Raw genomic sequence first — 14822 nt, 5'->3', positions numbered from 1 at the left:
TGGCGGGAGGATAGACGCGAGAAGAGCTGTGATAGGAGCATAAGGCTTTGGCGGAATCTGGCTGTAAGTATTAGGGCTGGCGTTGATAGACGAGAGCAAGGAGAGGTGTGCAATAGGACCGGGCAGTTCGCGATTGGTGTTGAGCAGCACTCGGTGCTTGGGAAGCTTTAAAAAACGCCAGGCTTCCAAGTTAGGCAGGATTTCCAAAAAGCTTCGCTTTCTAAAAGCTAGGGCTTGCCCAACCTATAAACCTAGTGACTCCTTTCCAGTCTCCAGCCCGAAAAATCGCGTGCCCCTACTCTCACCTCAGCCACCTTCTCCACCGAAATCCATCAGCCAAGCTTGGGGGGTTGCTGTTCACCAGTTCGGATCAGCCGCCTCTTTCCTTCATCTAGCCTTGCTGTTTTTTTGCCTTCTCCTATCCCCGTGGAAGCCTCTACTTTGCTGCATACTCCTAGCTTCGAACCCGCCTATTGCTCCTCTTCCCTAGACTACTCTCTTCACCGAATTCAGTTCCAAAGCTCTCTTCCTCTGCCACGATCTAGTCATGGCTGATTCAGAAGAACCCAAGCTTTCAGAGGGTGATCAAGATATGGACGACCAGGGTCTCTACGATGATTTGATTACAAAGACTGCCTTCAATGAATTCACCTCAGCTCTCGATGCAAAGTATGAACTCGTTAATTCGAATCAAACGGGGTTGACACAGCAACTCAAGGGATTCAGGCTTCTATCCCGCTCTTGACTGGCACTGTTCAAGCGCTCACACATCTTGATGTTTTAGCTTCAATGTTGAGCCCGAATATTACACTAGATCCCTATCCCGGAGATCAGAAATCCAGGACCAAGAAAGTGGTCGACACTTGGTTGCACAAGTAGTAAGTACACTTCCAGTTTCACCCTTATCCTGATGAGAAGAAGATGCAACTTGCAGCAGGGTATTTATCAAGGAAGGCATTACTTTGGTGGAAGGAACTACTACTGATGCCCTCCATTTGGATCGAATTTGAAGAGGTCTTCGGGAAAGAATTTCTGAAGAAAGAGGAGGATTATGATATCGTAGGCAAGCTCAAGGCCCTCGATATGACCAAACTAAATTGACATTAAGATTATCTTCAGAAATTTCATGATTTGCAGACCAGAGCTACAAAGATGGACCTTGTCACCTTATTGGGCTTCTTTGTGGATGGTTTTCCTGACTCGTATAAGCTTCAGATCAGGAACAACAAGTGTACCACTTTGCAAGAGGCCATGAACTATGTGCACATCTATGATGATACTATGGCCAGCGCAAAGGGAATCACTCTTGCCGACACGAGTGGGAAGAACAAGAGGAAGTTCTTCCAGTCACCAACTGGTACAAAGGAGTCATAGTCAATTGACAACACCTCCAAGAAGAATTCGACTCAGACGAAGAATGGTAGAGCCTATTTCCTACTACGCACTCTTAAGCTCAAGAAAGAAGGATGTTGTTTTACTTGCAAGGAGCGGGGCCACACACGGAATGATTGTCCTAAGCGCAAGAACCATGTGCAAGCGCCAGGACCAAAGCTCCATGGAGGCCAAGGAACCAAAGCTAAGGGATCTAAACAAGTATTGATGACGGGTATTTCTGTAAATGTCATTACCTACCCACTTTCTTGTAATTACACTTTTAATAATTAGTTATTTGGCCCCCATGACCTTTTCCGTGCTTCTGGAGAAGTAAGGGACCAAAGAGTTCACATTCTCTTTGACCCAGGCAGCTCTCGCAATTTTGTGAACTACAAACTTGTGAAGAGGATGGGGCTGTCCACGACACCTAGCGATCACACCTACGAGGTGCAGCTTCTAGCTGGGAAGCAGTTTTGGGATCGTAAGGTCGACGAATGTTCTATCTGAATTCAAGACTACACAGCTACTCTGAGCCGTGTGCTCCACTGAGCTTATGTAGACTCTCCGTCCAAAGATCCCTTCCACGTTGCTGTCTGGATACCAGCCTAGGTGGTGCCACTCTTGAGCTAAGTCTACATAACTTATAGATCTTCTTCACCTCCTGGATGTAGGCCCAAGGAAGCCCTCCTGTTGCTCCTTCCTGCTCCTGAACTGGCTGCTCCAAGTGATGTCCATAGGGGCCCCGAATGGCCCCTTATATAGGGCTCCCAGCCCTGCCAAAATAGCCGACCCAAATGGTCCGTACCAGCTGACTCAGCCCCTGCATACAGTCAACTGAAGGGTGGGGGCTATAAATGCTCCACTGGGCCTTTCCTCCCATGCCCTACCTGTCCACATGGCATCCAGCCACTAGCCCAGGCAGTTCAAGGGCAGTTCTAGCCTTGATCATCAGCCTCAAACCTGCCCATAGGGTCTTCCAAAGCTTGCTGACATGGTGTGCTTTCTTTCCAGCAGATTCCCCTCTGTTCTGGCTCCTACCAATCCCGTACAGCCCCGTCCCCACACTAACATCATCTGCTTCTATCCACGCAGCCTTGCTTGCTGGTTTCCCTGTGCATTTCTGTCCTCTCTACCTATGGACAGCATCTGTGCATTTCTGTCCTCTCTACCTATGGACAGCATCTAGATCTTCCTTTGCCAGATCTGGCCTCCCTGGTGGATCTCCTCTGCCAAGTACTTACTCTCTTTACTGCCCACATGGCAGCCCATTTGCTGCCCATGTGGCAGCCCCATGCCTTCTCCTATTCTATGGTCCACACCCCCCCCCCCCGATGCACTCCTTGTATGGGGGCTCATAGGTGGGGAGGTGACCAAACCCTATTCCAACAATACGAACATGTAGCAGTAGATCCAAGGGCTAGAGAAGACCAGGAGCATCGATAATCTATACAGACTATTTGCAGAGGCTGTACGGAGCTGTTGGAGAGGGCCCAGGGGCTGGAGACAATAAGAAAAGAGGCCGATATGCTGGAGCTAGATTGCGCCTAGGTTTAGCAGGTGTTTGGCCTGCAATAGGCCTGGAACTGGGGCAAAGAATGGCCTAGGCAAGTTCAAAGAGTTCATTGGTTGTCGAATCAAATGCATGATTCCAAGAGCGAGAAATGCATTTTGGTTGGGTATGCAGAGGAACATAAAGCTTATAAGATGTACAACCCTGCAATAAAATGTTTGCTTCCCGTGATGTGGTGTTTGATGAGAAGGTAAAGCAAGCTAGTTGCCATTATGGTTATGCAGAATCATATGAAAGAGTAGAGATCCAAGTGACCATTAACAATGCTATAGATGCAGATTACACGTGTCCACTGAATGTGAAATATTTGATGACTTGATATCTAGTGTGAGTAGGAGCTAGAGCAGGTGATGGGGGCTGAGTGAAGATGTTGAATGTCACAGGGGCGTGAAATTCTAAGTACTTTAATGTACTACAAGACCGTGACAACTTTGGTTTTAAAAGTCCAAGCGTGGGCCTAATAATGTGTAATTAAACGTGGCATGGTGCCTAGCCCATAAGCGTAATTAATCCCTAGGCCCAAAGGCATTCCAAGGAATTAAAAGAGTGGTTGTTGGGAAATGATGACGTGGCATTTTTAATGGGCCCCCTAGAGAGCCATGTACCTTCAGTGGCCCCCCTAGAGTTCCAGGTGGCTCTAGTGCCTTCTACATGCTCCTTTGCCATTCCTGGACCTTCCTAGGCCTTCTAAACTTCACATGTGTGGTTTTCTCTCTGATCTTCTCCCTTTGTTGAGATTTTGGACTGATTTTTCAGCCTCCTTCAGCTGAATTCCGTTTTTCTTCATAACTCCTCACCCGTTTGGATTCCTCGACTTCCGTTTGGCCTGATGGCTTCCCCTCTGCCTCCCCTTCGCAACAGCAGTGATATGCTTTTCCCTCCGTGCATTTGGTAGAACGGGCAGAGCTGAGCACTTCTTTTGCTGGTCGAATTTGCAAAAGTGGCTTTTTCTGGACCTTTTTGCTTCTACAACCTCCTGGGCCTCTCCTCTTGCAAAGCTACAGCTTTCTGTTGAATTTCGAGTGGTCCCACGTGCTGGTTGACTGTTTTTTCTCAGTTTTGGAGGACTTTCCGGCGATGAAACTTCTCCAAAACCTTCTCAATGCATTCCTCTCTGAAGCACCCTTCTTTTGAGCCCAAGAACTCCCACTTCTTTTGCATTTTTCAGTGAAGTTCTTGCTGGTCGGCTCTTGTAAATGCTCTTTCTTCATGCCTTTGCACTCCTCTTTGGCTGAGAATACAATTGGGCATTGGCTACTATGTCCTCTTGACAATTGAGGACTTGGTTCAAGTTTTCAGGGCTTGGTGAGTTGTGATTTTGCTACTGCAATTTCTTTTTGCCATAAGCTATTGGTTGGCCTTGTGTGCTCTCTCTTTCTTGGTTCACAGGTGCCCAAGCAGTGCTACATGAGTCATTCTTTGGTTGATTACTTTGCTGATTTTATTTTGGAGCTTTGAAAAGCTTTGTAAACGCCATCTGGAAACCACTCAAAGAGAGTGCAGCTGGGGGGCAGTGTGATTGCATCTGGACAGCCAATGGAATTGCACTCAAAAAAGAGAATGCCTTTGCATTGAGCCTATGGGTTAAGTGCACTTATGTGATGGCTTAAGCTTTGTGAATGCCATCTGGAAACCACTCAAAGAGAATGCAGCTGGGGTGCAGTGTTATTGCATCTGGACAGCCAATGGAATTGCACTCGGAAAAGAGTGAAAGCCTTGCGAATGCTCAGTGAATTAGGGCTGCGTGCTCAATTGCAGGGAAGGTCTCCCAGTTTCAACTTGTAATCATTTCACTGTGAAATATAAAGAAATACCGAAAGGGGTGCCATGGTGTTTGGGGCCAATCGGGTGCACTTGTCTATGTTTGTTGAGCAGGGGCATTCTAGCCTCCATCCATAGTTTTTTCCATACGTTACCATACGCATACGTCATACGAGTACGGACGTCATACGAGTATGGTTCAGCCCCTGGGGCTGAAACATACGTGACCCTAATTTTACCCAAAATTTTTCAAAAAAATATAGATTGATCATTGATCATTGTACACCTTAAATTGACATAGAGGTATTAAACTAAAACTTGAAACTTGTATTAATTTTTAAGTCATCACTCATGAGTCGTGAATAGTGTGTCCACTGTCAAATGATGGAATCATAGATCATAGATCAATAATCAATACTACTCCAAAACATCATGATCAAAGGAAGTAGGTACTAGCAACTACACCAAAACATGAAAGGCAAAACATCATAAAGAAAAGGCTGCCAGTGTGCCACAGCCCGGAAATAAAGCATGCATGACAATTCACAACCAATGAGGCTCAAGCCTCAAGCTGCATCTTCATCCTCATCCTCTTGCTCATGCTCATCGTCATCATCATCTACATCAATGCCCGCACTCTCCTCCTCATCCTCCTCCTCCTTCCTATCACTATCATCCTCATCTGCCTCGCCATGGAACTCCAAAAGACTAGAAAGAAAGAAAGAAAGAAAGTTTATTAAAGTCTTCGGAAGACCGATGGGTCTATGAGACAGTGAAAATCCTGATACAACGAGCTGTGGTAGTGGAGCTACTAAACGAGCGTCCATACCAATGCAAAATGCAAAAAATGCAGAATGGCAGTACTAAGTCCTAAGTACAAGTCCTAAGTACAACATAGTCATGTCGATGGTCGACTATATATCAATCTCAGCATCATCATCAATATCATCATCATCCCCAGCAACAGCAAGATATCAGGATGGATGAGGCAGTGGGGGCATGAAGTCGGCAATGGAGTGCTATCGGCCACTCAGAGGTGCAGTCCTGGCACGTCTCCGGGTCGTAGCTCTACGTCTAACCAGGGCTACTGTGACCCCCGTCGGTCGAGCTCCAACTCTAAACAAGGAGGGGATGTCTCAAAGTGTGATCTGTGTCTCGACCCTCTGTCTGAGCTGTCGGGTCACGGGCTCCAGGTCACGGTCATGTCGAGGCCTCGTCTCGTCGGGGTCCATGTGATCTAGCTAAAAGAACTCCGTGATAGAGCTATGAGAGGGATCGAGGAAGAAGTCTGCTCCTGTCTCCGTGCTCGGAGTATCCTCTCGCGGTGTCTAAGTGCCTCATGAATGAAACCTGCCAAACACCGCTGGTCTGGGTAGGAGAGGAAATGGGCTAAAATCCCATAACTATCTATGAAGAGGCAGTGGAAACGTCCTCGGATCTCATAGTACACAGGACACCTGAAGATGAAATGCTCCTCTGTCTCAACCTCCTGTATGTCACATAGTGTGCATATGCGCCGCTCCCTGGGTAGTCGCTCTGCTCTGCCGCTCTCGATGCGAAGTCTGTGTGAAGAGACCCAAAACTACCCAAGAGAGATCCTCATCGAGAGGGGTAGGTGAATCTGTGTGTATCCTGGTGAGTCAATGAAACCCTCCGCTGTGATATGTAAGAAGTAATCTCTGTAGAAGCTAAGCTTCACTGGGAGTTCACTCGGTTCCAACCAGGTCCAAAAAGTGTGTAGCTGTAGTAGATCCTCACGGATAACCTAGTTGACCTCGTGTGATAAGAGGGGAGAGAACGGAGCATCCATGCTATACTGGAAGGGAGGTAGTCTATCCATGTGGAGCCCCAGTCGCTCAAACCATCTCTCTGTACGTGCATACCAGCACCTCTGATCTCCTCCTGTTGCAAGTGCCATAGAAGAGGATAGAGCTATCCATGGTAGCCTACTATGCCCTGAGGTATAATCCCCATATTCCCTAACTCGGTACAAATATGTGATGACCTGAAATGCAGCATCTAGCTGTAAAGGGGGTGACCCAAACTCAGCCTGAATGATCTGGTGAGGAACGGATGACTTACCACGAATCATCCGTGATAGCATGAGAACCTGTAGCCGCTCCACACGGACCCACTTTATATCCGATAAGTCTGGCCCCCAACAAGGACTGCCGTACATCCCCACTGGGCGAGCCAAGGAGTCAAAAAGCAACCCCTTGGTGCGAGGATCTTGAAAGTGTGAGCGGAAGCACTGCCTCTTTAGCCTGGCCAATAAGGCATACCCTCTACTCAAGCGTACCTGCATCGTGGGTCTCATAGTGAAGCTTGGCCCGGAGAAGATAACCCCAAGATAAGTGTATGATGAAACTATCTCAACAGATGACCCCGCAAATGTGAACTGCTCCTGACGCATGATGGCTCGAGATGAATTGAAGATCATGACCTTGGTTTTACCCAGGTTGACCTTCAAATCATGAGACTCACAAAAGGACTGTAGTGCGTCTAGGTGTCTCTGAAGCCCCTCTGCTGAGGAAGACAAGAGAGCCATGTCATCTGCATAGAGCAAAATCTGGATCAGCGTGCCCGCAAGAGAGCAACCTACACCCCCCTGTGTCTGCATCACTGTCTCAAGCTCGTCAATGTAGAGGCCAAACAAGGTAGGCGACAAAGGACACCCTTGTTTGACCCCGATAGTACTCATGATCTCGTCTGTCCACCCAGATCCTACCCGAACTCTGCCAGAAACTCTCTCGTAAAATGCCATGACAGCCCAAATGATCTCCTGGTCATAACCCAAGTCCTGTAGGCGCTGTATGAGGCGGGCTCTCGGGACTGTGTCAAACGCCTTGCAAAAATCCACAAAGCAATAATAAACCCTCTGCTTCCGTGACCTCGCCTCCTCGATGATACATCTGAGCGTCAGAATGTGGTCCATGGTTCCATGATCACACCGGAATCCGGCCTGTCGTGCTGCTCTGAGTCCTCGACACTCTGTAAGTCTGCTAACCTCGTCCATCATTCCTGTAAGTGTAACAATAGGGGCTGCAATGTCTTCTCCCTCTGTATCTGCTTGCCTCGCTAGCAGCCTATCATCATCCTTCTCCTTGTTGATCATTTCTAGGGTCACTTCTAACTTCTCAAATCCCCTTTCCTTGATTTTGGAAATGAGACGCAAATTAGTATGGATGTATACTAATTTCTCGGTATTCTTTGGAAGGAGCCTATTCCTTCTTTTAGTATGGATAAGAGAGAATGTGCTCCAATTCCTCTCACAAGGAGAAGCACATGTGCCTTGAGAGAGCACTCGAAGAGCTAACCGCTGCAAATTTGGTCTGTGAGCCCCAAATGTCTCCCACCATTTCACCCCTTGGTGCATTCTCTTTTCATCCTTTGCAATCGCACGAGCAAATGTGCCTGACATGGATCTGTAAATATCCAACTCATCACATAAGGTGCCTTGGCTGTCAACATCATACTTGGTGTACTGCTCTATGGTATCCATCCACCCATCGTGCACCTCCTTGTCACTATCTGGATTTTTCTCTCTTCAAATAGGATGGAGAACAAAAGTTGCCGCATGCAATGGAGAATGCATCATATCCCACCTGTCAACACACAAGGCTCTAACATCAGCCAACTTTGAGGATTCAATCCCATCAATAGTTTCCATCTTCTCGACCATCCAATCAATGAGTTCATATACAAGTCCCATGGTAGCCCCTTTCCTATCAGCCAAGCAAAGGATCTTCAAAATAGGTGCACAAAGCTTCACAATGAGTCTTGCATCTTGCCAAAATGAAGCACCCAATATAATAGAAGACACATGTTGTGCTTTCACAGTGCGTGATACCTTCTTCTTGCAATACTCATCACTGACAACCATGCGGCGCAATTCATTGTATACCCTCTCATCCAACAAGTTTACTAACATGATAAACATGTAAGCAAACTGTGTTTGTGCTGGCTTCACCAATTCCTTCTTGCTGAATTTTCTATACATTGCTAACACAGTGTGTTTCCGAGTAACAAATGTCAGAATCATGTTAGCACGTACCAACACTGGCTTCACCCATGCAAGCTTTCCAATGTCCTCAAACAAGAGGTCAAGGCAATGGCATGTGCATCTAGTATAGAAAATGTGAGGCCACTCTTCCTCCACCAATTCTCCTGCCCGCACACAGTTAGATGCATTGTCCATACACACCTACACCACATTTTCAGCCCCAACATCAAGAGTGGCATCTTTCAGTATCCCAAAGATGTACTCCCCTGACTTATACTGCCCACTTGTGTCCACGGACTTCCAGAAGGCTGAACCAAATATGCATGAGACCCTAATATTGATTATAGGCTGGCGCCGAGTGTCAGACCAGCCATCACAAGTTATGGTGCAGCCATATTTTTTCCACTTATCCCGGAACTGTAGCATCTCTTGATCTATGCATACTGCTTCATTAGTTAGCTCCGTTGTATGCAAAACATTGTGGGATGGAGGCTTGAAGGTAGGCCCAACTTGGCCAATGGCACGAACCATCTCCAAAAAATAAGGGCTCCTCACCTTCCAATGAGGAATATCCTCTACAAAGAAAAAACGACGGAGCGCAATGTATCCATCCTTCCGTGCATGTGACTCCTATGCCTTAGCCAAGGTTCCCTTTGACATCTTCAACTTCTTTTGCTTTGGCTCATATGCACTACCAAATGCATTTCCACTTGCAGTACCACTCACTGAGGCATCTCCCAAATCAGCCACATCTTCAACAAGCTGTTTTGCAGCAGTTTTCAGGGCCGCCTTTGCCTGCAATCTTCGACAAGTATCTTTCACATTTTCAGGAGGAGCGATACACTTGTCAACCCCCAAGCCTATGAGCCCAAGAAAATGTGCCCTTATACGGGTCAATCCTCCATCCCATGAATGAGGGCAATATTTACATTTACAAGTGTATTGGCCCTTCCCCAAAGGCTTTAAGGCCTCTACAAATTCCCATTCTCGTCCTTTTTGTCTTCCCATTTGTAGATCTACAAGCTGCAAATTTGCAAAAGAGGGCAAATAAGGCATTGGGCAAAGGAACAATTTCCAAGGAGGGCTTGAAGCCCTTGCAAGCTGCCCTGTTAGACGGCATCAACTAAAGAGAGAGCACTTGCTGCAAAACGGGAAAAAAGAGCAGCCATTGCAATTACCTTGACGCTTGGAGCAGTAGAGCGTAGAGGCAAGCTACGGGCTGCTATTGTACGGTGACCACTTACCTCCAAAGCAAGCAAAGGAGGGCAAAGGGTTGCCTAAATAGAGGGCAGCAAGGTGCTGAAGAAGAGGGCAAACTGAAGAAGAGTGAAGGCTGAGGGGACTCGGGAGTCGGGACTGAAGAAGAGGGCAAAGGGCTGCCTAAATAGAGGGCAGCAAGGTGCTGAAGAAAAGGGCAAACGGCTGCCTAAATAGGCTCTTGAGGCAGCAAGGTCGGTGTGCAAGCAGAGAGTCGATTCATGGGCGTAGACAATAGTACGCACGGCCTTTGTTGGGATTCGGGAGCCTTCACAAGGATGTCGTACGGATTAGAAGATAGGAGCCAAGTAGTACTATAAGGTACACATCCCGATTTCCCTCCCCCCCCCCCCCCAAAAAAGTCGCGTACGGAAATCATACGACCGTCCGTACAGAAAAAAGGACTGTACGCGTACGGATGCAACTATGCCTCCATCCCTTTTTCAGTGGTTTTGTTTGTGAACAAATGGGTAAATGCCAAATGGTGATCATGCAATGGTTATGTGAGCTGTAAATAAGTGCTGAAGTGATTAAAGGTTTAGTTCCACTATCCTCTAAGTGATTAGAGGCCGGTTTCATTGAAAGTCCACGGAATGGGAGAGTATCTCCTAGAAATTCAGCAAATTCTCAATCAGAGAATGCATCTCATGGTCAGTGGGCAAAGAAGCGAGTGGATGAGCCAGAAGACATTGTCAAGCACCTGAAGCCTAGAAGAGTGCAAGCAACCTATAGGTGTTGCCTCGCATAGGTCAAAGAACCTGTCAACTTTCGAGAGGCTGTAAAATCCAAGGAATGGGTTGATGCCGTGAAAGAATAGTATTATGGCATCCTGAAAAATGAAGTTTGGGAGTTGGCAGAACCACCAAAAGGAAAGAATGTCATTGGCTGCAAATGGGTCTACAAAGTCGAGAAAAAAACTGACAAGAGTGCAAGGTTGGTGGCAAAAGGATATGCTCAACAAGAGGGCATTGACTACAAGGAGACATTTGCACCAATCACAAGGATGAAGACAATCCACCTTATTCTCATGGCCCTTCTCCTCATGAATAGGGACAACCTTATAAATCACTCTCTCTTTACCACTCCCCTTCTCCCTTTTCATAATTAATACATTTTTGAATTATTTTCAGTTGGGGGAACCTATTACCAATTGAAAGGGAAATGAACACAGGTTAGAAGCAAGAATGCTTTGAAAGGTTGTACTCCACAGTCAGCAACTCAATTGAACTCCACACTCAAATGAAAGCACAATAGTTGGCTTACATACTAAGCCCCAAAACCAGTGACACGGCAGTCAAACCCTGGCTGACATGGAACCTAGAGGTCATTCCATTGAAATATCCTTCACTCAAGAGCTGCTTCTGCAACAGCCAGTTTCCGGTTTCTTGCTGAGCTCCAGTGAATGCATGCTAAGCTCCAAATGAATGCTCATCCAAAGGCCCAAATACCCCTTTTATAGGGAGAGGCCAGTCTGCCAGAATCAAAAGCAGAAATTTTAGTACCCCCTTCTGGATGGCTGATTGGCTGACCCAGTCTCTAGGTGCTCGATCAGCAGCGCAAGGCCTACTCTGTCTGGCCCAATATAGCCTCACATTCTAGCCGACCAGTCTGTAACCTGAACCAGAACAGGCTAGAAATGGCCTCTGCCAGTCCTATTTCCAGGCATATCGCTGGGCCTTTGCACATGCCACACTGATATGTATCAGGTCTGCCTACCTCTAGGACCAGATCTATGCCACACATCTGCATTCTTTTGCTGCAGCACACGTGGCTGCTGATCCAGCCCACATGGATGCTCCATGTACTGCCACTTCGCAGATCTACGTGCTGCCCATCTAGCAGCCATCCTCTGCTTATTACACAAAAAAAGCTTTGTCTATTGAATCATTGCATGAGAAAGACAGATCCAAACCTAAAACAAAGGCTGTAAGATGCGCCAAATGGTTACAGAATTGTGAATGGACACACAATACCTGCCAGGTGAAATAAGCTGTAGAGGAGTGTGAATGGACACACGCAATAGAGAACTTCTATGTTTGTAGCTATTTCTCTTTCTACGTGTTTGTCGGATTAGACTCCAATTCTGTAATAAATGCTTTTGATATGGTATAAAAGTAGAGCCGTCTTATGAAGACTTTTAGTTACCTTTTCTCTCTTCTCAATGCCTATATATATCATTAATGATAAGTCCTGCCATTGAGTCTTACCGTGGGTGCACGAATCCCACTGTGACATTGTCAACGACAAAAGGAATAAACTGTGATCGTTCCTCCTGCAGAGGAAACAAAAATCAACCGATTAACTTCGTCCTCTGCACATTGCACAGACAAACAAATCCATGCAGCCGTCAGCAAGAACAGTCCAAAGTAAAACATCTAGAAAGCTTTGAGTTAACAAAAGCAAATTGAATTGTTTGGAAAAGCACTAAAGTGTAGAGCTTACACTCCGGCGATTGCAGCTCTTGACGTGGTCCACGTAAGGCGCAAGGTCGGGGAGGCCCTGGAAAGGCCGAGAAAGTCTGGGGGAGCTGATGGGGAGGTGGGATGATGCATTGGGAAGCAGGCGAGGTGGCTGAAAGGATGGATAAGCGACATGGAGAGTAGTGGGCAGGAAGAAGGAAGAGTTGCGAAGCATGATGATGGTGAAGGAGCTTTTACGTTGTTGCCAAGTTGGGCATTTGTGTTTTTGAGTGACGACTTCACGTTGTCGTGTATAAGCTAACAAAACTCATGGAATTTCGAGCAACCATGAACTTATATACCCGTTTGTCGTTTTGGCCCACGTGGACTGACTTGTAGACCGCGGGCCGCGGCCTGCATTCAAGCCTCGCTGCATGCCGCGTAGACCCAAGGCAGGCATTCATGCCTCGCTGCGTGCCGCGTCGACCCAAGGCAGGTGTCCCCGTCGTCGAATGGCAAGTGGGCGAGTTCAACAAAAAAACAAGGTGAATGATTTTAAATCATTCATAAGGCCTGCCCTAGATTCAAAATAGTTGCAAGGCAGAAAAGAGGGCCGAGATGATGAATTGAAAGCTCATGAGAGAGAGAGAGAGAGAGAGAGGAGGGCCTATAAGTGTGGAGGATTTCTAGAGGGAAAAATAGAATGTGGAGAGGGAAGGATCGTAGAATCCGTGGAGATTTTTGAAAAATTGAAAATGACGATTTTCACTTTGTTGTGAATTGCCTTCACTTAGTCCTTCCTTTCGACAGGCAAAAGAAAAACTTTATCAAGAGACACTTAGAACTCCGGAATGGAGCCTTACTTGGACTCCCCCCCATCCTTAATGAGAGGAGCTTAGTGTTCACAAAAAAAACATTTTTCTCAAAAAAACCACAAAACTTGGGGTTACAAACTTTTGAAGGTCTCTCATGAGAATTTGTAGCTTTTTACGACAAGCAGCCTAGGGAGAAGTTTGGAATTCTCGAGCCCTCATTGAGCCACATGTATAATTTTGGACCCTTGATTTTAAAGATCTAAAACGGGCCTTCTAAATTTGACAAGAATTGGCTCAAAAAACGATATCGTTTGCTTTTTGGCATGGACCTTACGAGCTAAGTTCAAGCATCGTAAAGATTTGGATATGGCCAGATGGATGAAGGAAACGAATCCAGAGCAGCCTCCTCTCCAAAGTTCCTTGACCTCGCTCGCTCCTTCGCCATGGTCTTACTCTCCCTTCCTCCTCTTCTTCCTCCTCCCTCCTCGGCTTTCCTCACCTTTCCCTCGCCCTCCTATTAGCATGCTTGGCTCTCCTGGCCTCTGCCTTCGTTGCCTTCCTCAAGCTTCGCTCGCCTTCTTGCTTCCTCGTTGACTAAGCCAGTTTCAATCCCCTCGACCAACATAAGCTCTCCACTGAGTACTGTGAGCGCATCACCCGTGCTACCAAGAATTCAACAATAGGAGTCTCCTCTTCTAGTACAAAGTCGTTCTCAAGTCTGGCCTGGGCGAATCTCTACAGCACAATTGAGAACATTCGCACTAAATGTAAAGCGCCAATGCGGCATTCTTCACATAAGCACTATGTACGAGTGAAACACTGGGTTTGTTGAGAATGGTGTGTAAATTGCATCATAAGGGTTATGGTACAAACCCTAACCCTAAGGGGTCCATGTATATATTCCTATTTTCCTTGGAATACAATTAGTCAATCTCTTGTGCACTCCTCTCTCTCCCTCTCTCGTTTCCGTTAACATAGTATCAGAGCCAATGGTGCTCATAAGCCCTTACATGTTGTCGAGGGATAAGCCCTCCCATGAGGCATTCCCCATCTTGGTGTTCTTGAGAAATTGTGAGAGATTTTCTTCCAGGAGAGAGAGTTAATCGTCCATTTTTTTAAAGAGAAATTTCCGTTTATAGAGATCTATTTCTGAGATGAGAGAGTTTCTTCCATCTTCGTGGTCTAGTGATTTTGAGAGTTTTGAGAGCTCTTCATGAGAGAGTTGTCTCTTGAGAGCGTTCATTCTTGTGTCTTATTGAGAGATTTTGTAGAGAGACTCAGTATTGATAGGGAGAGGTAGATAGAGAGAAGGAGAAGGTCCGTGCAAAAGACTCCAAAGCAAAGCTCCAAGCTCTACGATAAGAAGCTCCTCGACTACCCACGACCGAATTCAAGGACATCTCCACAGGCTTCAACAGCACAGCCTCGGTTAAACCATCTGCAATGGCCTCCAACCAGCTACGTGAGCACCCTTGCACATCGACATGACTAGCAGTTTCAAGCTACCAGCCAAGGACAGCCTCTACAATGACTGGCTCAATAGTCTGCACCGACTCCATGCACTCAGGCAGCAGCATCATCAGCTCCTCTCTACAGTGCTCTAAAGCGGCCTTCTACCACAAACGGGCCTTCACATAGCTGTC

General features: G+C 46.7%; 1 protein-coding gene and 1 pseudogene across 1 annotated transcript in view; both read right to left on the bottom strand.

The window, feature by feature from the left end:
* The window catches only part of LOC147897955 (nudix hydrolase 20, chloroplastic-like), a 56866-nt gene extending 43876 nt beyond the window's left edge, over positions 1-12990 (bottom strand). Inside the window, exons 1-2 of the mRNA XM_087380509.1 lie at positions 12408-12990; positions 12173-12237 (exon numbers count right to left, since the gene is read on the bottom strand). Of these exons, the coding sequence (XP_087236635.1) occupies positions 12173-12237; positions 12408-12599 (257 nt within the window). The 5' untranslated portion in view covers positions 12600-12990. The remainder of the gene's footprint in view (positions 1-12172; positions 12238-12407) is intronic.
* On the bottom strand, positions 979-8303 carry LOC147897956 (uncharacterized; annotated as a pseudogene).
* Positions 12991-14822: the final 1832 nt, after the last annotated feature.

Source organism: Dipteris shenzhenensis, chromosome 10, assembly GCF_047967505.1.
Source record: "Dipteris shenzhenensis isolate YYH24624 ecotype China chromosome 10, Dip_SZ_1.0, whole genome shotgun sequence".
Taxonomy (NCBI): Eukaryota; Viridiplantae; Streptophyta; class Polypodiopsida; order Gleicheniales; family Dipteridaceae; genus Dipteris; species Dipteris shenzhenensis.
The sequence above is the reverse complement of the archived record's forward strand: the minus strand, read 5'-3'. Positions and strand labels throughout refer to the sequence as shown.